At 39.8% G+C, this 23528-nt stretch overlaps 1 protein-coding gene across 1 annotated transcript in view; it reads right to left on the bottom strand.

Moving 5' to 3' along the window:
• ltk (leukocyte receptor tyrosine kinase) overlaps nucleotides 1–22473 on the bottom strand; it is a 56888-nt gene extending 34415 nt beyond the window's left edge. Inside the window, exons 1-2 of the mRNA XM_056266351.1 lie at nucleotides 22234–22473; nucleotides 2758–2850 (exon numbers count right to left, since the gene is read on the bottom strand). Coding sequence (XP_056122326.1) covers nucleotides 2758–2850; nucleotides 22234–22288 — 148 coding nt within the window. The 5' untranslated portion in view covers nucleotides 22289–22473. The remainder of the gene's footprint in view (nucleotides 1–2757; nucleotides 2851–22233) is intronic.
• Nucleotides 22474–23528: the final 1055 nt, after the last annotated feature.

Genomic DNA, 23528 nt, shown 5'->3' with positions numbered 1-23528 from the left:
AAACCAGGGAGGTTCTGGTAGTTCAGGGAGCTTGGGAGGAACAGACAATACAAAGAGCCAGGGAGGTTCTGGTAGTTCAGGGAGCTTTGGAGGAACTGATAATACAGGGAGCCAGTAGGTCAGGGAGCTTGGGAGGAACCGATAATACAGGGGTGGTCCCCGTGGTTGTGACGAGGGGACATGGAATGGCCTTCTTGGCAGTGATGAAGGGGTTAGGAACACTGGAGATCAGAATGGCCTCAGTGGCCCTGAGGGGATAGCCATCCTACCCCATCCCCGCCAAAATTTTCTTGGGGTAAAATACGGGCATTTGTGCTGCCCAAACTCACATAATAGCAACTGCCGTCAATACCAGAGCAGATGTTATATCTGACAAAGTGATTGCTGGATCCAACTGTGCTGTGAACACCGAGCTGTGCTCTGAAGCTTGAGTGGGCTCCTGGCTGAGCTCTGGGGCGTGAGTGGGCTCCTGGGCAGAATACTGAAGGGATGTGTGTGTGGCCCAGACACACATACTAGCGGCAACATACATGGAAAGGACCACCTCTTAGATCACGCCAGGGCAGACAGGACGACACTCACAGGAACGGGCTCGGGAATTTCACTCTCTGAAATGGGCCCAGGGATTCTACTCTCTGGAATGGTTTCTGGGATTTCATTAACTGGAATGAACTTGGGAAGTTCACTCTCTAAAGCGGATTCGGGAGAAGAGGCGATAAGGTCCGTGGAGGGCTCGGGCACAGGCATGGAGTGAGCAGGAGTGCCCAAAAGTTTTTGGGATGGGACTGGATGACAGAATGTATTGTCCTCATACATTTCCTTAATAACAAAATCTGAACCATTCAACCAGAGGACATAGTTAAAGGGTTATTTCACCCCAAAATGAAAATTCTGTCAGTAATTACTCACCCTCATGTTGTTCCAACCCCTTAAGACTTTCGTTCATCTTCGGAACACAAATTAAGATATTTTTTATTAAATCTGAGAGCTGGATCACTACGTTTTCACTACGTGAAATCTCAAGGCCAACAGAGAAGGAAATGAATAGTTGAATAAAGTCGTTATTTTTGTTTGTTTTTTGCGCACAAAAAGTATTCTCGTCACTTGATAAACTTAAGATTGAGCCACTGTAGTCACTTGGACTATTTTAACGATGTCTTTAATAACTTTTGGGCCGGCCAGTTTCGATCCCTTAAGAAGCCTATGGAGGAGTGATCCAGCTCTCAGATTTAATAAAAAATATCTTAATTTGTGTTCCGAAGATGAACGAAAGTCTTACGGGGTTGGAACAACATGAGGGTGAGTAATTACTGACAGAATTTTCATTTTGGGGTGAACTAACCCTTTAATAAAGTCAACCAAGAAGTACCACATTTACCGGAAGGAAGAAACTGATAGAAATCCTCCCGAAAACAGGCCTTGAGCATATGAGTGCTCCAGTTCACCAGATGGTAACATTGTAGGAATTTCTCTACATCCTGCTCCAGAGGCAACCGTTTTGACGGTGTGTGAAAAGGAGATGATCCAAATAGTCACAGGGGGAAATGCAATAACACAACAACTTAACACATTGAAATGCATCTATCTGCGACTTTCTTCGACTAACACCAGACAATGAGAGAACTGAAACTGCAGGAATAAATAGAGCTAGCAAACAAGGGTAATCAAATGAGAAACACCTGAATGAGAACTAAAACAATGAGTAACCAAAGCAACATATCATGAAGGGAACTGAAGGAACAGAACCAATGGCAGCAAACTAGAACAAAGGAGGAAAACTAAATCAAACAGACTACAAACATGAATAAAACAAACTCAGAATATGACAACTATGGAAACACAAAACATTTTAACACAGAAATTGCAAAGTGATGGAAATCCTACATATAATTAATTTGCAGAAAGACTTAAGGGAAAATAATTACAGTATTTAGATAAATATTAGTAATATTAATATTAACAAATATTAAATAAATCAAATTATACAGAAAATTTGTTCTGATTTCCTATTAACTTTCTGTAAAATTTAGACTAAAATATAGACTGGATTTTCAGCAGTCCTCCAGAAATCATTATAAAATGCTGATTTGTAAATATATATATTTAATACCTAAACACCTACCCAATACCTAAAGTCATTGTTAATAGTGAGAATTGAACACTAAACTAAAGCGTAACTACAGACACACAAAGTATATACACAGAATCCCCTACAACTAACCTTTCAAATATTATCTGTCAGTAATAAAAAGGGTTAAGAAAAAGTGGCCTTGGTTGTAAACAGATTAGGGAAGAAATTGCTGGAATCCCCTCAAGAAAAATTAAATTACACTGTTTTCTACTCCCTGCTCCATTAAAATACGCATCCAAAAATGCAAAACTTTATAATAAAATTAAATAATTAAGGCAAGGGTATGTCAGTTTGGACTAGAGAAGGAATATCTTGAGGGCTTTCGGTTTGTCATCAGGCATTCCAGTGGAAAGACACAGACAAGTTGTCTTTGGAATCATGTAAGGCTATTGATGAAGAGAGACCACAAAGAAACCACAAAGCCACTCTGACATTCGACTGAAACATCCCAATGGGAAGTGCCCTGAGTGGGTGGAAAACTTAACCAGATCAATGTTTCTTCTCAGTTGAATGTGGTGACTGCAATGATAAACTCCATTTAGGAACATTTAGTGAAACAAAAAGGAAGAAAACAACTGCAAAACAACTGATGAAGGAAAAGGGAGCAAATAAATAATCAGCTTTACGTTCAATGTCTTCAACTGGACTGTAGTCGAGAGGATTTGGATGCACTGGATCTTCTACTGCTCTTTCCAACAGAGCACAACTGCTCCTGACAACTGAGGAAAGACAAGAAGAAAAAAGGTCAAACACAACATCAGAGAAAGTCCTTGTTTTGCCTACAGGCGAAGTTATGCACAGTTCTTGTCTTTTATCAATGAAGCATTTATTCAAAACAGCTGGGCATGGTGCTGAGCGCTTTAGTCAGCAAACACTTCTTTTATCAGCTAACATTCATTCGTCAGCACCCACGACTATACTTATGTAAAAAATAAATTAAAACATCAAATTAACGATTTAGCAAGACTTATACACAATTTCTTGTTTACCATAGGACTTTGTTGAAACAGTTTTACTTCAGTCATCTGAAGTTTGCCTTTCTAAAACAACAGTGCTGTTTCAAAAACCTTTGAGCACTGGATTGTAATTTGAGGAAAGCCACATTTCAAGTTATAACAGCACTTCAAAAGGGCATACAGGCATGAAGATGGGCAGCATTTTCTTTTAAGCATTTTAGCACAAGCCGTTTATTTATTTTAAAATCTAGACACTAAGACAAAGTTAAAGAAATAAAGGACAAACTCAGTCTGATCCATTATTAAAACAAAAGCATTTGATGAAAGTACATTATCATGGCAATAGCTCATTATAGTGTGCCAAAATCAGCTCAGTAATGAATATGCTTTGCCAGTTATGACCCACACTTAGGGTGTTATACAATCGCTGATGTACACTATTCATGTCCTGGACTTAAACCACATCTGTTTGACGGGGCTTAAAATGACCCTCTCTTTCCATTAAAATATTCCCTTGATTTCAATTGCGTCAACTGTATTGAGTTAACAGGAAAAGCTTCTGACAGAATGCTAATGAAGATGGGAAGCCATGAAGCAGGATTTACCAGAAAGGTTCAGATAAAAATGATTATGTTGAGGTTCGCGAAACAAACACTGTACAACAATCAGTTTTTTCATACCCTTTTAAAAGCCATTACAGAAATATCCGTGAATCTTTTGAATGCAGAGTGATTCATATGACACAAAAACATGTTGTTAGCAAACCCTGAGAAATGTAAATGCTGTAAACATACTTTTTGGGGCATATGAAAAAAATATTTCTAAAACCAATAAAATGGCAAATGATTCCTTCAAAAATAAATTCCTTGACCAATCACTGGTCATGGTACATATTCTGCACAAGAGCAAAACACTGTACAAAAAAGTACCATGCCAAATCAAACACATGACGTTATAATAAATGACATGATTGGCACAATGGCTTTCTTTTCATCTAATTGATTCAAGTATGGAAATAAACTGCCTGGGAAGATTTTTAAAATAAATCAACAAGGCAAATTTTATCAACAAAGGGGACTGAGAGAGCACATCTATGTAAAGACTCAATTGGTTAAAAGGTCAAGACTGACAAAAGCTCAATCACAACAATATAGCCAATGGGGAAATTGTCATGTGACAAAATCATGTGATTTACTGGCAAAATATACAAACAGACTGCAGCTGGCAAGATGGATCATTAAAATGGGCAAGTTAGCGAAATTTCAAGCCTCATATATTTAACCACAAACTTACATCTTATTTACAGTAAATGAAACCAAATGCACACTATCATATAAATAAGTTAAAAATATGTATAAATATGTACATCAAATATGTTTAAAGAAATTAAGCACAGGCTGTTTAAAGTCTAAATCCAAAACTTAAAACTCATATTATTATATTATAATTAGTCTATAAAGATTGGATTACTTAGGCTGTGTACGTGCATATGTTTCTATTAGTACTGCAAAAAACAAACAAACAATGTTTTGTTTTAGGCTGCTACAATGAGCACATCCAATAAAGAAATATTTGCTGGATTTGCAAAGTTCTGCCCTGTTAGTGACACTGATTCTTTGAAAGACATTCTAGTGTTTAATTCAAGCACAACTGTACACAACACTCCAGTGAATATCAAAGTGGGTTTATTTTTGTCCATTTCTGTATAGACACATACTATAAGTCTTGACTAAAAAAAAAAAGTACTGAACATTTCGACCATTGCCTAGGCCTAGTTTACTAAACATGGAATAGTGGGGAATGCTGTTAGACTACAAGTACATGCACGTTTTCACAATAGAACATTATTATAGGCATTTCACCAATATTTGATACACCAATATATAAAATTCAACAATTTTATAAGATAGCATACACCACAAAAATATCAAATAGGTGATTTTGTTATGTTCCTTAGGATAGACAGAAATATGATTCTGGAAGTTTGAGTTTTTAGCCAGACTAAGATACAACATTGACCAGACTTATGCTGATGCTTGGGCTACACTGATAATCAAAAGTCTGGCTCTGTAAGAAGAGGTTCCATGCAGTTAGCTGATTTATTGAAATATGAAAGAATTAATATCTACACATGAGGAGCGAATTATAAGCCATATGTTGATTTTGCAGTGATGGTTAAAACTAAGAAATCTTGTGCCATTATCCATATAATGTCCAAATATGATGTCTTAGTTGTAACCTCAAGTTTACCCGCTTTCATCTGGGGGTTCCATCCTTCAGCAAGAACAACTTATTTGCACTTATTTCGCTCTGCCAAGAGAGCACTCTCTGTTCGATTTGCATGTGTGACAGTCCTCTGATTTGTATCCAATTGGTGAAGCATGGCATCTGGCCTACCTGTTCCGCCCAATTTAGGGCCAAATAGGAACATGTGACAGCTGGGCATCGTTAAGCGCACACTCTCAGAGAAGAGCTGTTACTCCTCACCGACATGATACACAGCACAGCGTTAGTTCAATTAGGACATCTAAGTCCTAACATTACTGGTGTGCATCTTGATCTATATTTTAAGATATGTCAGTGCAAGTTGCTTTTAGTTAAAACAGCTCAAACATGCATTTTAGTCTGGGACTAGGCTTAAGCCTTGTCTGTGAAACCGGAGGCTAATGTCTGATGCTGTGAAGGAGCTGAGACGATCAATGGGTTTAAAGGGGTCATGAAATGCATTAATATTGTTTCTGGTGGTTAGCTTACGAAGATTTTTTGCACTCTCATTTTCACACTCGAGGGGCATTACCTCTTCCAGAAGCACAAGTAAATTTGTGTTGTGGCTGGTGAACTTCTTTTCACCGTATCAACACACAACATGTGTGTTGTGTGTTTTGATGCTCAAGATGGCCAGAACTTTAATAGCGTTATATATGTTTGAGCCCGAGGCAGAAGAAAATGAACCAATGCACCCATAACGATTGCAACAATCTGTTTCAGTGTGGTAATTGCTCGCCCTTGCTAAATCTCTTAGCCTGTCTGTATACAGTTCTAAAACTATATAAAGTCCCCCCTGTGGTGAAAATCAAGCTTTTTAATGTTGTATGTATGTCTATGTGGTGTTTTTAATATGCTTTAAGACAAACCATGTGCAAATTCATAAGTCAACACCATTGTTGATGTTGAGTATATTCTCTTAAAAACTGCAGTGAACCAAAGAGTCTTAAAAACACGGTTTGAAATCACTGGTGTTTCTGACGTCACAAACTACCTTGTAACCAATCACGTCAACGTGTGACCGTCAATGAATGGATTTCTGAGCTGGTGTGAGTGAGTGGAGTCGGGGCTAATTTACATATTCATAGAACCGCATATACTAAATGAGGCAAGGATGTAGAGTTACAATCAAACTATTTCAAGGCATAAAAAAATCAAGGAAAAAACATTTAAATATGTAAATTTGGTGATCAAAGATGAGTTTTAAGTGATAAAATTATTATTTAGAAAAACCGGCAGCAAACTGAGAATAATAATAAAAAAAAGAGTCAATTGTGAAATGATTTTTTTTTCAATTGCTCAGACATGTTTGTAGCAAATTACATCAAGGAAAATATGATAATTAGAACTAGTTATAATTGGTTATAAATATTTGGATCAGTTGATATAATTAACTTAATGTAGCAGAATTAATATTACAATCAAGTAACCTGTTTGTCCAACAAACACTGAGTGTTAATTGTTTATTAATTCTAAGAAATGATCATGTCCGGGGTATGGGAAATAACTTTCTTACTGTACAGTACTACTCAGAGCATGTAGCCAAAATCTGCATGATTATGACTCCAGTTATGAGCAAAACAACAAACTTTATACTGTCAATGGAGGGAAAGAAATCGCTCAGATTTTATTACAAATATCTTAATTTGTGTTCCGAAGATGAACAGAAGTCATATGGGTTTGGAACGACATGATGGTGAATAAATTAATTTTTCATTTTTGGGTGAACTAACCCTTTAACTATGAAACTTGTAGGTTCCCTTTCGAGGGAACTCTCGATGCGTCACTTGACGCCTTGGGAACGCCCCCAGCGTGCATGCGTCTGAGCATCAATGTCAACTAGTCCAATGGAAAGAATGAGCGTCACGGGCGGGTGACGTCATGACCAGGAAGGGATAAAGGCTCACCCGGTGAAACGCGGCATTAGCTTCTGCGTCTCAGCAAGCGATCTGTGTCATTTTGTCTCTGTCTATTTACTGTTGTCTGTTGCGGAAAAGGATGGAAACTAAACAAGTGTACAAACAGTGTGCTTCTCCCTGCCCGCGTTATTTAACGGGTGGGGATACACACGAGCTTTGTGTCGTTTGTTTGGGAGTGGAGCATGCGGTCTCAGCCTTCGAGGGGGCTGAGTGCCAGCATTGTGAGATGTTACCGCTTCGCATGCTCCGCTCTCGCCTGTCACTCTTTGATAAAGAGAGTGGGCAGGCTCGCGATCCACAGGGATCAGGACCCGCGTCTGCTGAGGCAGCGCGGAGAATGCATTCCTGGGGATCGCAAAAGGATCTTTCGGAGGGGTTGGAGACGGGTCCGAGGGCTCTTTCTCCTTCCTTACCCGAGAGATCCAGTGCTCTCTCCCCGGTGTCGGAAGCACGCTCTGCGGTTTCTTCTGCCCGGGGAGAGAGCCCTCCATTACTTTATTGCTCTTCCTCCGAGGAGGTTGATGCGATGAGTGTGGAGAGTGTAAGCACACACATGGGGGAAAGAGATTCACAATTTATTTCCCCAGCATATGATGAGCTGGTGGATGTTATGTCGCGGGCTGTAGAGAAATTAAATATTGAATGGCCATCTGAGAAGAAGGGCGCTCGTCCTAAAAGCAAATTAGATGAGCGCTTTTTATCTTCCACCACATTATCTCCACCACGAGGGCTTCCATTTTTTCCCGATTTGCACAATGAAATTTCTAAATCGTGGAATAAACCATATTCATCACGTCTTTTCAGCCCTCATGTTAACACTTATTCGAGAATAAGAGGGCTGAAAGAGTATGGTTATGAGGCGATGCCCCAGGCGGAAGAGAATTTAGCCAGTTATCTTTCCCCTGGTCCCGCATCGTCTCTGAAAGCCTCGGCTTTGCCCACTAGACCGCTTAAAGCCACTTCGGTGTTAGTGGGCAAAGCTTATACGGCAGCAGGTCAAGCTGGAGCATGTCTGCATACTATGGCAGTGCTCCAGGCTTATCAAGCTGACCTGCTGGGGGATCTGGATAGTAGTGAGGGAGTCAGTCATGACGATATTCGTGAACTTCGTCGGGCTACCGATCTTTCTCTCAGGGCTACTAAGGAGACCGCCAGAGCAATTGGGCGGTCTATGGCAGCCTTGGTAGCTACTGAGAGACATTTATGGTTAAATTTGTCTGAAATTAAAGAGAAAGATCGAGCTTTTTTATTAGATGCTCCGCTTGAACCTTCTGGTCTCTTCGGCGACGCAGTCCACGCGGTCGTCGAGAGATTTCAGGAGTCAAAGAAACAAGCGGACGTTTTTAAAAAGTTTATCCCTCGCCGGGTCCAGCCCCCTGGGACTGCTGGGCGTGAGCAGCCCCAGCCGTCGAGCTCATCATATCGTGTGCATCAGAAAGAGAGTGTTGCGTCTCGTGCACCTCCACGTAGAGACTGGAGACGGACGCAACCCTCTCAACCGAAGTCTTCTAAGTCGAAGCCGGATCTGAGGACCGTTCTTCAGGCGAAGAAGACTTCGGTTCAAAAAAAAAAAAAGGTCCTGATGTTCATGCATCAGGCCTGTGAGGACAGCCCCGACCGAAGTGGAGCGGTGTACACCTCATTATACGGTGCCCGTTCCATTTCGGGGTCCTCACGAGACCGTTCTGCCAACCCTGCCACCCATGGTGCTTCAGGGCGCAGCGGTCTCCAGCGAGTCGCTGATGCTATGCTGCGGCACAGCATCGGTTTCGCGCCCTCTGAGGGGGGCCTTAGAGCGGCCAGTTCAGGTAGTTCCTGCCATTATGTTTCAGGCTCCGGAATTGGCTGTCTCGATAACACCAGAGACCAGCCTCGAGAGGCTGGTTCCCTTAGTAAATTCTCTGGCAGCGTGGAAGCTTCTGCCGAATATTTCTCATTGGGTCCTGCAGATTGTAGAGAAAGGATACAGAATCCAGTTTGGTTCTCGTCCTCCTCGTTACAACGGGGTGCTGCCCACAGTGGTGCATCCCGAGCAGGCTCTGGTAATGGAGCAAGAGGTAAAGGCCCTGTTAGCAAAGGAAGCTATAGAACAGGTGTACTCACCCGACAGAGAGTCGGGTTTTTACAGCCGTTATTTCATTGTTCCAAAAAAGGATGGGGGGTTGCGTCCCATTTTAGATCTTCGTCTGTTGAATCGTTCAGTACAGAAACTCAAGTTCAAGATGCTGACACTCAAACAGATCGTGACTCAAATCAGGTCCGAGGACTGGTTTGTCACGATAGATCTGAAGGACGCCTACTTCCATATCTCCATCCTCCCTCAGCACAGGAAGTTCCTAAGGTTTTCTTTCGGGGGCAAAGAATACCAATATCGGGTTCTTCCTTTCGGTCTAGCTTTATCACCCCGCACGTTCACGAAATGCGTGGATGCAGCTCTAGCCCCTCTCAGGCTTCAGGGCATACGTATTCTGAACTACATCGACGACTGGCTGATTCTGGCGGAATCAGAGCAGTTGGCGGTTCGGCACCGAGGTGTCGTTCTCGCCCATATGCAGATGTTGGGGTTGAGGCTCAACGCCAAGAAGAGTGTTCTTTCTCCAGTACAGAGAACCACTTTCCTTGGTGTGGTATGGGATTCAGTGACGATGCGGGCCACTCTATCGCCCGTTCGTGTAGCTGCTATCCTGAAAGCCACCAAAGAGCTAAAGCTAGGCCAGTCACGCACTGTGAAACAGTTCGAGAGACTGTTGGGTCTCTTGGCGGCAGCGTCCAACGTGATTCCTTTTGGCCTGCTGTACATGAGACCTCTACAGTGGTGGCTAAGGACCAGAGGGTTCTCCCCGAGGGGAAACCCACTTCGTATGATCAAGGTCACGCGGCGGTGCCTTCGTGCCTTAATTATATGGAGGAAACATTGGTTCTTAACCCAGGGTCCGGTATTGGGAGCTCTTTGCCATCGTGTTACGATCTCGACAGATGCTTCCCTCACCGGCTGGGGAGCGGTAATGGAAGGCCGCTCGGTTCAGGGTCTGTGGAAAAGTCATCATCTTTCGTGGCACATCAATTGCCTGGAGATGATGGCTGTCTTCAATGCGTTGAGACAGTTTCTCCCAGACCTGAGGGGCCATCATGTGCTTGTACGAACAGACAACACATCAGTGGTCTCTTATCTGAACCGTCAGGGGGGTCTGCGGTCGCGTCCGCTCTGCAAACTGGCGCACCAGATCCTCCTGTGGTCTCTGGGGAAGGTACTCTCCCTGAGGGCAGTGTATATTCCTGGGGACCAGAATGTGGGGGCAGACATCCTGTCGAGGCAGGAGCTGAGGCCAGGGGACTGGAGACTCCACCCCGAGGCGGTGGAGAAAATTTGGGAGTTTTACGGCCAAGCAGAGGTGGATCTGTTTGCGTCTCAGCACACGACGCACTGTCCACTTTGGTTCTCCCTTACTCACCCAGCCCCCCTGGGGCTGGATGCTATGGTGCAGACGTGGCCGAGGCTACGTCTGTACGCATTTCCCCCTGTTGCTCTGCTCCCAGGAGTTCTGGAACGAGTCCGCCAGTACGGAATAAGCCTACTGCTTGTAGCACCACGCTGGCCGAGTCGGATCTGGTTTGCGGACCTGATCCATCTCTTAGACGGTCCTCCCTTGGAGATCCCGATCAGGAGAGACCTTCTGTCTCAGGCCGGGGGCACAATATTTCACCCTCGACCAGAGATTTGGAACCTGTGGGTTTGGCCTCTGAGGGGGCCCAACTCATAGAGAGTGGTCTCTCAGCTGAGGCTGCTGAGACCATCCTAAGCTCCAGAGCTCCAGCTACTAGGAAACTATATGCGCTGAAATGGAAAGTTTTTTCTGTATGGTGTCACCGACATCAGTGGGATCCGGTTAACTGTTCTGTGAACACAGTACTCGAGTTCTTGCAGGAGCGCTTTACGTCAGGTTTATGCCCTTCCACACTTAAGGTTTACGTGGCGGCCATTGCGGCTTACCACGCCCTGGTTGGGGGTACATCGTTGGGTCGAGACCCCCTGATTACACGTTTCCTTCGTGGCACATTGAGGCTGAGGCCTGCAACTCGCACTAGGGTGCCAGCTTGGGATTTGGCAATAGTACTAGAAGGCCTGTCTAGGGCTCCATTCGAGCCCTTAGATTCGGTTTCAGAGAAATTTCTTACCCTTAAGACTATCTTTCTGCTAGCTATTTCGTCCCTTAAGAGAGTTGGAGACCTTCAGGCCCTTTCGGTTTCCCCCACTTGCCTTGAGTTTGCACCGGGGATGGTCAAGGCATTCTTATATCCAAAACAGGGATACGTCCCTAAGGTGCCGACCTTGATTCCGAGGCCTATCGTGCTGCAGGCTTTCTGTCCTCCTCCTTTTACATCTGCGGACCAGGAAAGGCTGAACCTCTTGTGTCCAGTGCGAGCACTGGATACTTATGTTCATCGGACATCTTCTATGAGGAAGTCCGACCAGTTATTTATTTGCTTTGGATCACCTAAGAAGGGTCTTCCTGCTTCTAAACAGACGGTTAGCAAGTGGATAGTCGAGGCTATTTCACTTGCATACGAGTACTCTGACCATCCGTGTCCCTTGGTGGTCAGAGCTCACTCAACGAGGGGTATGGCGGCCTCTAAAGCCTTGTTATTTGGGGTTTCCCTCCAAGACGTTTGTGATGCGGCAGGCTGGTCCTCACCGCTCACATTCGTCAGGTTTTACAGCTTAGACCTGGATGCTGCCCCAGGTTCTCAGGTGCTTAGTGCTTAGTTTCAACAGACTGACACTCAGGTACTTGGAATTCTGGCGTTTTGGGTATTCTCGTTCCCAAGGCGTCAAGTGACGCATCGAGAGTTCCCTCGAAAGGGAACGTCTCAGGTTACGACTGTAACCGTAGTTCCCTGAGAAAGGGAACGAGACGATGCGTCACCCTGCCATACTTCCTGCTTCCCTGTGATCGGCTTGCTTCGACTTTTTGAAGCTAATGCCGCGTTTCACCGGGTGAGCCTTTATCCCTTCCTGGTCATGACGTCACCCGCCCGTGACGCTCATTCTTTCCATTGGACTAGTTGACATTGATGCTCAGACGCATGCACGCTGGGGGCGTTCCCAAGGCGTCAAGTGACGCATCGTCTCGTTCCCTTTCTCAGGGAACTACGGTTACAGTCGTAACCTGAGACGTTTTTTTTATTGTAGAGTAACGACTGTTGTTAGCTTAGCGACATGCTAACATCAGATTAATTTAAATCAATTGAGTCGCCGTGAATGCTGTCTATGTTGAGCATTCCAAATCGGTCACTTGGGTTTTGTAAATCAGCTTGTGTCATCCTTAATAAAACTGAGGTATTTCTATGCAATTCTTATTGCATTTGAACACCATTGCTGAATATTATGTTTAACAGCTGTTAAGAAATAAAACAAAAACAGCTTACAGTACTTTTCTGTGCATTCCTACCAAGACTATGACTGCAATAGCTTGAGCAAATGAGCAAATTTGTGTTTATGAGGAAGCTCATAAACAAAAAACCCTGCAGAAGAGACATATGTAAGTTATTAATGAAATTTTTCACGGGTCACTCATTTACAGCTATAGCACCAACCGCCTGTCTCTGTGTTCACAAGCCACTAATGCAACATAAAACCAGGCTATCAGCACTTTTTTTTTTTTTTTAACCATAAATGTAGCTTAATTGTAGCACTTGTGAAGATCACAGAGCATAATTTGGGGTTGGGAACTTTAAGACAGTGAGGGTGTTGAGTAATGCCATTTAGATGAGTAGAAGAGATACAAATTGAACTATAATGGAAAGATTTTGCATTATTTGACACGCTTAAAAAGAACCATCTGATCGATTTTAGATTTAAAACTCAAAATCCGATTGATGCTGGTATATACAGTTGAACAAAAAGTTCCATTGCTTGATGTACCACAATATCTGTGTGATTATAGACAGAGCTAAAATGTTTGAATGCCAAATGTGACTGAATGGAACAGGTAATCCGAGCTGATTGAGTGGAGGCGGAACAAGTACAACATGTACCTGGATCAACATCTTTCTATTATAAAGTGGACCTGAAGACATAATCAGAAACAACATTATTTATTGATTGAATCTGAAATTGATACTTACTAATTTAATGCATTTTATTTTGTTTTTCAAAATAATTTAGTTCAATCCACACTGTCTGTCATGGGTTCCAGGCAGCTCAGCTTGGACTAAAATCAATCAGAAGATTAAAAAAACAGCGGGACTACACACATGGGAGCAGTTGTGTCCCTTCACTTTAGAGAGAGTTTGTTTTCATTCAGGCTTTTGTCTTGTTGCCAGATCATTGCAGAACAGACTCCTTACCATATATGAGGGAAGATCCATAAAAGTTAAACACTTCAAACTTTATTCTGACTGCAGCAATTGTTTGTTTTTACAAGTCGTTAATACTAGATGGTGTGTTATTAAGGCCTTGTCCACACTAATACGGTTTAGTTTGAAAACACATCTTTATCTCTCTGTTTTATCCTTGCGTCCACACTGAGACGGTGTCTTTGTCCTGCGAAAACAGAGCTTTTTCAAAATGCTTTCCCAAGGGGATAAATTTGAAAACTGCGTTTTTGCGTTGTAGTGTGGACTGTGAAAACAGAGGTATTCGAAAACGATGACAAGTTTAGTCATGTGACGCATAATGTACCGACAGATGTTTATAGCAGTATTGTATAAAGGCTAAAGGGTTAGTCCACCCAAAAATGAAAATTCTGTCAGTAATTACTCACCCTCATGTTGTTCCAACCCCGTAAGACTTTCATTCATCTTCGGAACACAAATTAAGATATTTTTGATTAAATCTGAGAGCTGGATCACTCCTCCATAGGTTTCTTAAGGGATCGAAACTGGCCGGCCCAAAAGTTATTAAAGACATCGTTAAAATAGTCCAAGTGACTACAGTGGCTCAATCTTAAGTTTATCAAGTGACGAGAATACTTTTTGTGTGCAAAAAACAAACAAAAATAACGACTTTATTCAACTATTCATTTCCTTCTCTGTGGGCCGTGAGATTTCACGTAGTGATATTGCGCAAAGCTTCTAGGTTGTACGTCACACGCATCACACACATGACCAGCGTCGGCCAATAGTGAGCCTACGTGTAACGTGCAACACAGAAGCTTTGCGCAGTTTCACTACGTGAAATCTCACGGCCCACAGAGAAGGAAATAAATAGTTGAATAAAGTCGTTATTTTTGTTTGTTTTTTTTGCGCACAAAAAGTATTCTCGTCGCTTGATAAACTTAAGATTGAGCCACTGTAGTCACTCGGACTATTTTAACAATGTCTTTAATAACTTTTGGGCCGGCCAGTTTCGATCCCTTAAGAAGCCTATGGAGGAGTGATCCAGCTCTCAGATTTAATAAAAAATATCTTAATTTGTGTTCCGAAGATGAACGAAAGTCTTACAGGTTTGGAACAACATGAGGGTGAGTAATTACTGACAGAATTTTCATTTTGGGGTGAACTAACCCTTTAAGTGCTATTCACTTTCACACTGTTGCTAAAGAAATGTTACTTTCTACACTCCTCATATCACAGTCCTGCAATTCTTTTGTCCTGTGGCAAAACATGAGGGCAGTTGAATTTTAGACCATACATAATATAATGGTGATTGAGTGCTACCTGGACGGACGAATGTAAATGGTGAGATATTTTGGTAAATAAAAATATATTTTAAAAAGAATAGCGTGATAACTTTCTGTTCCGTCTGTATCATCTCAGTGAGCTTTTATTAAGTTTAACGCATGCGCAGTAAGGTGAATTTAGCTTTTTCTGACGTTACAGTGTGGATGAGAAATTTCTGGAAAACGCTTGAAAACGCTAGTGTGAACGGAGAGCGTTTTGAAATGAAAACATCATTTTCAAATGTATTTCTGGATTAATGTAGACGTAGCCTAACATGATAGCAATTGATGTTTTGATCACTGGAAGCAAGACTGACAATTGTGATTTCAAGCATGAGTTATACATTCTTCTTTTTCCAAAATAAGTTCTTTTTAACTGGTTTCACGGTTTCCACACAAATTTTAAGCAGCACAACTGTTTTCAACATTGATAATAATGAGAAGAAATGTTTCTTGAGCACCAAATCAGTATTTTAGAAAGATTTGGAGTAAGGATGCACTGACATATCTTAAAAATCAGCTTTGCTATCACAGGAATAAATGACACTTAAAAAATATTAAAATAGAAAACAGTTATTTTAGATTGTATAGTAATATTTCACAACATTAAAAATTTTAAATGCAGACTTGATGAGCAGAGACTTCTTGCAAAAACAATTTAAACTTTTAAACATCAGGTCTAAATAACTGAATATTTCCTTTTTTTTTATTATTGGTTCATTCATAACTAAAATGATCTAGGCTGCTGTTTTGGACCATATTTTGTCATTAATATTTTTAGAAAACATTAAAAATCTACTCTGAAATGTTTTTATTTATTTGTCATTTTTATGTTCAATTAAATGATACATGTTGTGACATTTGTGTTACTTCTGACATCTCCTGACACAATTTAGTAAAACTGCAGTCCTTTCACAACTCTTCCAAAAGATTCACGTTAATTACTTTTGGAATCCTTATCAGATAAAATATCGCTTGACACCGAATGTACCTCATAACCATGAATCATTAACCAGATCATATCTGAGCTGCTGATAACAATCTCTTCCAAACTCTTTTTGACACAGCCAGATGTCAAAAACATACAGTGATTCATCAACTAATCATATAAGGTTACCCTGTCTGGGTCAAGCCAAACAAGGGGATTTACTGTTCTTTGTGTAGTGAAGGATGTATTTGACACGTTTGAACAGGACAGGAGGGATGCAACAACAACCACATTTCAGTTCAACTACTGCTCTTAGGGAGCCATAGGTCTCTAAAACCAACTTAATATTGACTCACTGAATGTCACAAACTAAATGTCAAACACATGACAAAGTCAAAACAGTCGCCAGACAGCATCAGAGGGAAGGGTTGTCTAAAAACACAAGCCCATCTGGTCTGCTGCTCCACAGGACACAACAGCTTTGAAATCAAAGTGGTTCATTATTATGTAGTAGGTGGGATAGACATTAAGAGGGAACAAAATAATTACCCTCATGAAATTAAATGAAAATAGTCCTCATGAGACTATTTAGTCGCATTTTGTGTGAATGTTACGAGTACTATCTGACACTTTGGTGACCCATGACCTTTTTAGAGGCATAAATCTCATGTTGTTTTACACTGAGCACTATTAGATATGTTTAAACTATTATGAAAGATACCATTAAGACTACCCTGTGGTGAAAATTATATTTTTAATGTTGTTTATATGTCATTTCTTATAAGTATTTTCTCCTTAAAACTGAAGTGTACCAAAGACAGTCTCAAAAACGCAGTTTGAAACCGCCCCTAATTCCTACCGTCACAAATCAACGTGTGGGGCGGGGCTTTTCCTGTCATTTTTTCTAAAGATGCTGATTTTTAGAAGGCAGCTTTCTGACGAACGGAAAAATGCTTGTGTAACATTAGCAACACATTATTAGCTGTTTGATAGTCAAGCCAAAGGCTAATAATATCAATTACCGTTATGTGTCGACTTTTATTCAAATTCTGAATTAATATAGCCTAGAAAGCGCACAAAGGGCCAGATTTACAATATGAGCTGTGGGAAATTATAAGTGTTCTCGGAGCTTTATACAACTTTTTTTTTTTTTACGGCTTTTTGAAAACACGGTAAGTCTTTCATCACAGCTTCGCCACCATACCTGTCATGGCGCTACTCTGAATAAGGTCAGATTGCTCACTGCTGCAAAAGCAAGTTGTAAATAAATAGACACAAATACGCATTGGAGCATTTACCAATCTTTTTTGTCAATATAATATCATTACAGTATCAACTGAGGGTGCACCCTCAAGCACCCCCATAGAAATGGGCCTGTCTGTATAATTCGCTCTTCCTCTTCTGAATCAGTTTCTGGTTCAAGCATATATGGCTGAATTAAACCAATATTTCCATTTGCCGTTGTGTAGCATTTACTACAGTTGACTGAATGGAACAGGTAATCCAAGCTGTGTGATTGAGTGGAGGCGGGGACTAATTTGCATATTCAATTCCATTGTTTAAATTTTTTTTAACATTGTTGTAATGAATGAATTCGCTAAGCTCAAACAATTCAACCCTGTTACAAATTATAGCAAAATTAACAAAGATTTTTAAATTTATCCACAACATAAAATATGGAAAAGTTTATCAACTACCAAGGGTCCCAAGATACTAAGTGAGATAAATTTAGGCATTCTTTCATAAATTTTAATCCATTGTTGTTTTTATGGCTAGAAAATAACAAACACACAAATTAGTGTTTTTAACAGTATATACATTACATTGAATTTTTGATTTGAAAAAAAATTAATAGAAAATAAAACATAAAAATATATAATACATTATATTTTATTTACAGCTAGTGTAACCTCAAGATGTTTTCTAAAAGTCCTCTTGAGATTTTTTTTAAGGTTATGCAAGAAAGAAAAACCTATTTGTATTATTTGGCATTATTTTCGTCTATCTATCCAAATGGTCGAAAGATGAACAAACAATCAACACAACTTGGACATGAGCCAAAGATGATTGTGATCTTTGACAGTTTATAGTAACTGTGACTGTGAACCATTAGATTTTATCAGTGTACGTAGGCCGAGTAAATGCTCTGCTTGCGAGTGACGTCACTACAACACGCTTATTGTGCTTCTTTAATGTTTGATGCTAACAGCAAACACTTTGATCTGTGTTTAGAGATGCAGACCTGTAATTACTGGATGATCATGCAGCTGGCAAAGGAAGTCCATTTCACCAAACACACTGTCTAAAATCATGCTGAGCACCACTTATATGTACAAGCACCCACTTTATATTGACACTCTAAAATCCCATATAAGTCAAAGTCGACATATTGTCATTTCAGTAATTCAAGGTGTGGGAAGAATGAATAGTTTCCTCGGAAACAGTGGTGCAGACATTAAACGCTATACGTATGCTGGAGCATTTCACAAATGATACTGTCACAATGATGTCACCTTAGGCTATATTGTCACTGTAATGGTTTTTGTTTGTCAGCAGAGTCTCATTATATGTCAAATAGCAAACAGCAAAAAGTAATAATGAAATTGCTCATTCAAAATGCTGAGCTTGTCGTCTTCAAAAGCACAAATTCAGGGAGATCTCAAACACAGGAAAGAAAAATCCCAAATGAAATCTCTTTAACATCTCAGCTGAGCATCCTAAACAGCAATGACAAATGGAGAGTCTCCTGCTTCTCAGATTTTGCTCCTGAGAAAAAGGACCTATTCATCTCATAGTTTTTTCCTTGTAGAGATCTCAACAGTGTCTCATTCAATGCTCATATTTGTCAAGTCTGCAATCAAAAGCCAGACATTCAATATTAATAACTCATCTCATACATTTGTATAGCTCTATATTCTCACTCCTGTCAACAACTGTCTCATTTGTGTCTGTTTTTATTTTCTTATAATGAATTTTATGAGAAACACGAGACAAAATGATCTAAATAAGACCTAAATAACATTTACAATTAAATGTTTTTCCTTTAGCCAATGCTTTTATCCAACAAATGAGAAACATAACATCGATTTGTCACAGAGCCAACAATAATCATAGTACTCAATGCCAGGTTTATAGAGTGCTGCAGGGATGACGTATTTCTGTAGGCCAAATCCTGCAAACGAGTAGCACATTTCTGGTTCCATCGTCAATGGATTTTTCAATGGATTTAAATGTCTGAGATAAGATCTATTTTTAATTTCTATTTTTACATTTTATTCTACTACATACATTACATCAGTAATACCACCTTCTGATTAAAAAAAAAACTTTTACTTGACTTGAAAAAGGCAGTTAAATGAATAACCTCTGTAGTCATTTAACTGCCTTTTTCAAGTCAAGTAAAAGTTTTTTTTATACATTAAACAGGTACACTCACTAGTTCTCTTTCACAGCCTCGTGTGTTTAATTGTGTTTAACTCGAACTTTCTGGGGGGGAAAACGAAGACTGAAAGAGTTGTCAGAAGCGAAAGAGTTGTTAATCATGGTATTGTTGAAGTCATGCAACCGTCACCGTGGTGTAATTTGTTTATACCCTACGTTGCAATTATTTAGGCTTCAAATTTCATAAAAGATGTATTCAATTGTGAAGATTACCATGATGAACAAAATGTGCAAGAATCATAAAATTTGTTGATCACATAGCCTAGCCTATTTTATCCAATAATCCAAAAGCCAATGGAATTGTATTTTTGTCAAAGGAATCAGGGTGATGCTATAACTAATTTTTCTTAAATGACTAACTCACCAGCATGGTTTACCTGGTGCTGTACGGCATGCCTCGTTACATAAAAACTACCTCATACACCCCTACTCCACCAAAGACGTATAATTCTCCTCACTTTTGCTAGATGATTCCTTAAATGTTTTTGATCTCAGGAAATTCTCATACATCTGCTCTGGTTTCTCCATTGGTTTCCCTGAACAGTGAGGGACAGATTCAACATGTTATTTCTGGCCTCCTTTGTTAAAGGATGTGATTCATTCTATGACTTTAGCAATCAGCTGCATCTAGTCAACTAGGTGGCCAACTGTCCCCTATAGTTCTGCTAAAAATAATCAGCAACAGTTTGCCCTTATAAAAAAACACTTTTATACTGTATACCTTAATTAAAATGCTGGTAAAATACCTTGCCATCTAGGTCAACATGTAATGTGAGGGGTGGAGTCCAGCATTCTACTAGTCCCAGCTTGAGACGGCAGGCCAACAGACCGACCGCAGTCCTCTCACTGACTTCCTAATGCATATTTCATATTGCTTGATCTGGCAAGCTGTAATGTGATTGGCTAGTTTTATGATAGCTTTGGCTTTAACCAGTCTGCCTCCCTTTATTTTTGCTTCTGAAATAATCATACTGGATGGAAATTTTGATTATAAAGTTTCCACATTTCCATTCATTTTGGGGGTGTTTTTAGTACAGCTGGTCACAGACCAACACTATTAAATGAATGAGTTTTTTCTACGCCTGTCTGTTGTTATTTCACTACTACATTGTTATTGCATGTCAACTATTTCACATAAATTCACTGCTAAATGGGTAAAACAAAAGAAACTGTGGTTTATGCTACATGATGTCAGTCATATGGTCTCTTCTTTTGGGCGGTTCTTATCACAATAATGCTCTATATCTATCTTCTGATACAGTGTGGTTAGAAAATCTGACAGATGTAATATAAATGACAATGCATCTGAACGAGACATTTGAATTTGTTTCATAACTCTTACTTCTTTTCTAAAGCACTGACATTCGCAATCCCTGGATGGTTAAATATCCTCAAAGCTGACTGTATAAGCTGACAGGGCAGACTCATAATACATTATATCAGAGCGCTGCTCTCCACATTTAATGTTCATAAAAAAGCATACTAACATTTTAGTAATATTACATACTGTAGTTGTTAGTATTCTGGGTCCTTTCTGAGTGAATCATCAGTTATTTAATTTGTCTTGGAAAGACACATAAATGGATGGAAACTGAAAACAGAATAGCGAAAACCACTAGAGAAAAAGAAGGAGAATGTTAAAAGCTAGAGGCATATTGTACGTGCCTTGAGTTACTTGAAAATGGGTTTCAGTTTTTCCTCAGTCCGACATCTGTGCATTCAATCTTGCTAAAAGCTCAGCACAACAAAGGACGGCAGAATTAACTGATAATCTGTGTGTGTGCCAAAAATATATTAATAAAGAAACAAATAAATGCATTAATAAATATGTTAGACAGATAATGTACAGTATTGAAAGCTAAATTGCTGAACACTGCAGAGAAATGGCGGACTGTCCAAACATGAACCAAAACTGCTTATGTGGACCACTCTTCCCAGATTGCTAATTAGAGGTGAAGTCTGTTTGCTATTACATAAAAAAGGACCGCACAAACTCATTACATCAATCATAAATTCTCTTGCCATAAGGCAAAATAAACATGAGTTGATAATCTGTGATGCTGATGAGGACATTTTGACTGAGCAGGACAGATGAAGTTCTAATGAGCAGGATTAGATTAAATATCACATCTCACACACCCATAGATTAGCATATGCAAAACCCTTTTTTTTGTGAATCTTGTCCTCCAAACTAACTTAATGTTTCTTTGCTTTATTGGCTGAATAAGTAAACACAATAAAAACACACTGACATACATTCAGACAAGAGTCAACTAATGAATGTAGATTTTAACTAATAGGTTGAACTGCTTTTTATATTGGGAAAGTTGTCATGTTTTAAATGTTGACCGCAAATGTTTCTTTTAAATATTGGCCACAATAATATTTTTCTTTCCTTTGTTCCTTTGTTTCATTAGATATTTAATGAATTGTTTCACTGTTTAAATGCCTATAAAGGCTTATTAATGACAGGCTATATTGTGACAACTTATCCCATAAAAGTTCAATGCAACAGTGCAACAATAGAGTTTGTCTTTAACTCAGGAAAAACAGCTTCATCTCCTCATCAGTTCTTCCCTGGAGGACTCTAAATCTTAGGGTACTTTATTTAATTGTTGGCCAGCATATTCTGAGAAGTCAAAATGTTTTATGCTTCGGAATAAATTAATTTATTTCAAAGTGCTGCTGAACTGCGCAATTTAGAAAGAACATCTCATGCCGTACGTCCTTAAAAATCATTATGTGGAAATGAAAAATCCACTTTGTGTTTGCCAATTGATTAGCGGTTTCATGATTCTGTTTCCCCTACGATCAAGTGGATTTCATTTAAAACCATCAAATTCTAAATGCATATATATCTATCGAAGCGTCTCTGGACATGTTTAACATCGGCAGAAACATGCAGATCAGATTTAATTAGCAAAACACTCACCTGTAAAGATGAAAAAAGCTAGTTTTAAGAAAGTTTGTCGAGTAAGATAATCCATGGCTCCTTAAAAAGGATCCTGGAGATAAAGTAGGCTACTGTTAGCCTAATCTCCGCTCAATTTTATTCCTGGCGCGGAAAAAAAGCTCAATAATAACAGATAAAGCGCCTTTCCGAAACTATCCAATTCAGTCTCGCGGTTCCTGCTTCTCGTGCCTTAGAGCTGCTGTGATTCATTATGATGCTGATGCTGCTGCTGTAGCGCCTCTCTCTCTCTCTCTCTCTCTCTCTCTCTCTCTCTCTCTCTCTCTCTCTCTCTCTCTCTCTCTCTCCTGCTACTAAAGCCTAATGCTTGTTAGTCACGGTAGGTCAGTCTCATGCTCCCTTGGGTTAAAGGCGCACCTTTTTAAAAAACACAAATGACACATTTGTTTTACAAGTTATGTTTTCCATATTAAGAAATTAACTGGGATTTAATTACAGTGTATGAAATTATTTACATTCACATAGGTAGGCTATAGGCTAGGCCTACAAATCAGTATTCTAGAAAAAAAAGCTTAATCATTTAACAAAGGTATACGTAGGCCTACAGGTCGCCTTCTCATGAGCCCCGCCATGTTGACGTCACATGACAAGCTGCGTCATGTAATTGGCGTATTGGTTTAGTTAGGCTACTACTAAGCTACACATAGATATCATTATGATGTCTATGAAGCTACATACTACTAGAAGAAGACGACGAAGAAGAAGAAGATAAACATTAACTTCAGGTAGCCTACCCAAACACTTTGTTATATTCTGTTTTATTTATTAGATTAGTAATACATTTATGTGGATATGTGTGTAGGCTATATACCGGTACATTTTAAATTTAAATTTACAATGTTAAAATGACATTTATTTAGTCCAACATATCACTAGACTAGACTAAATAAATAGGGTTTCACTGCTTGGAAACAGTTTAGATTCTAAATCTACGCAGCACTGCCAGCAATGCATCTCTGAATAAATATATTAATATATAAAATTATTAATATTAATAAATATGATCATCCTTTCTCAAATGAAACAAATAACCCAAAAATATATATACATAACTGGCTATTAACAGCAAGTGCTGTTGCAAGAATGGGGGGTTATTGTGTTTCTCTGTCATGTGATGCAGCATGTGTTTGACATGAGTTTCTAATATAGAGTTTAGATTCGCCTGTCATCTCTCAGAATAATGATGGGACGTCTAGCATTTAACCTTATTTCAGCAAATAGTTCACTTCCTGTTACAGACGTTATGCTGCACATAG

This window comes from Rhinichthys klamathensis, unplaced genomic scaffold (assembly GCF_029890125.1).
Source record: "Rhinichthys klamathensis goyatoka isolate OS25496 unplaced genomic scaffold, OSU_Roscu_1.1 h1tg000247l_1, whole genome shotgun sequence".
NCBI lineage: Eukaryota > Metazoa > Chordata > Actinopteri > Cypriniformes > Leuciscidae > Rhinichthys > Rhinichthys klamathensis.
Note: the sequence above shows the minus strand (reverse complement) of the source record. Positions and strands in the feature narration are given on the sequence as shown.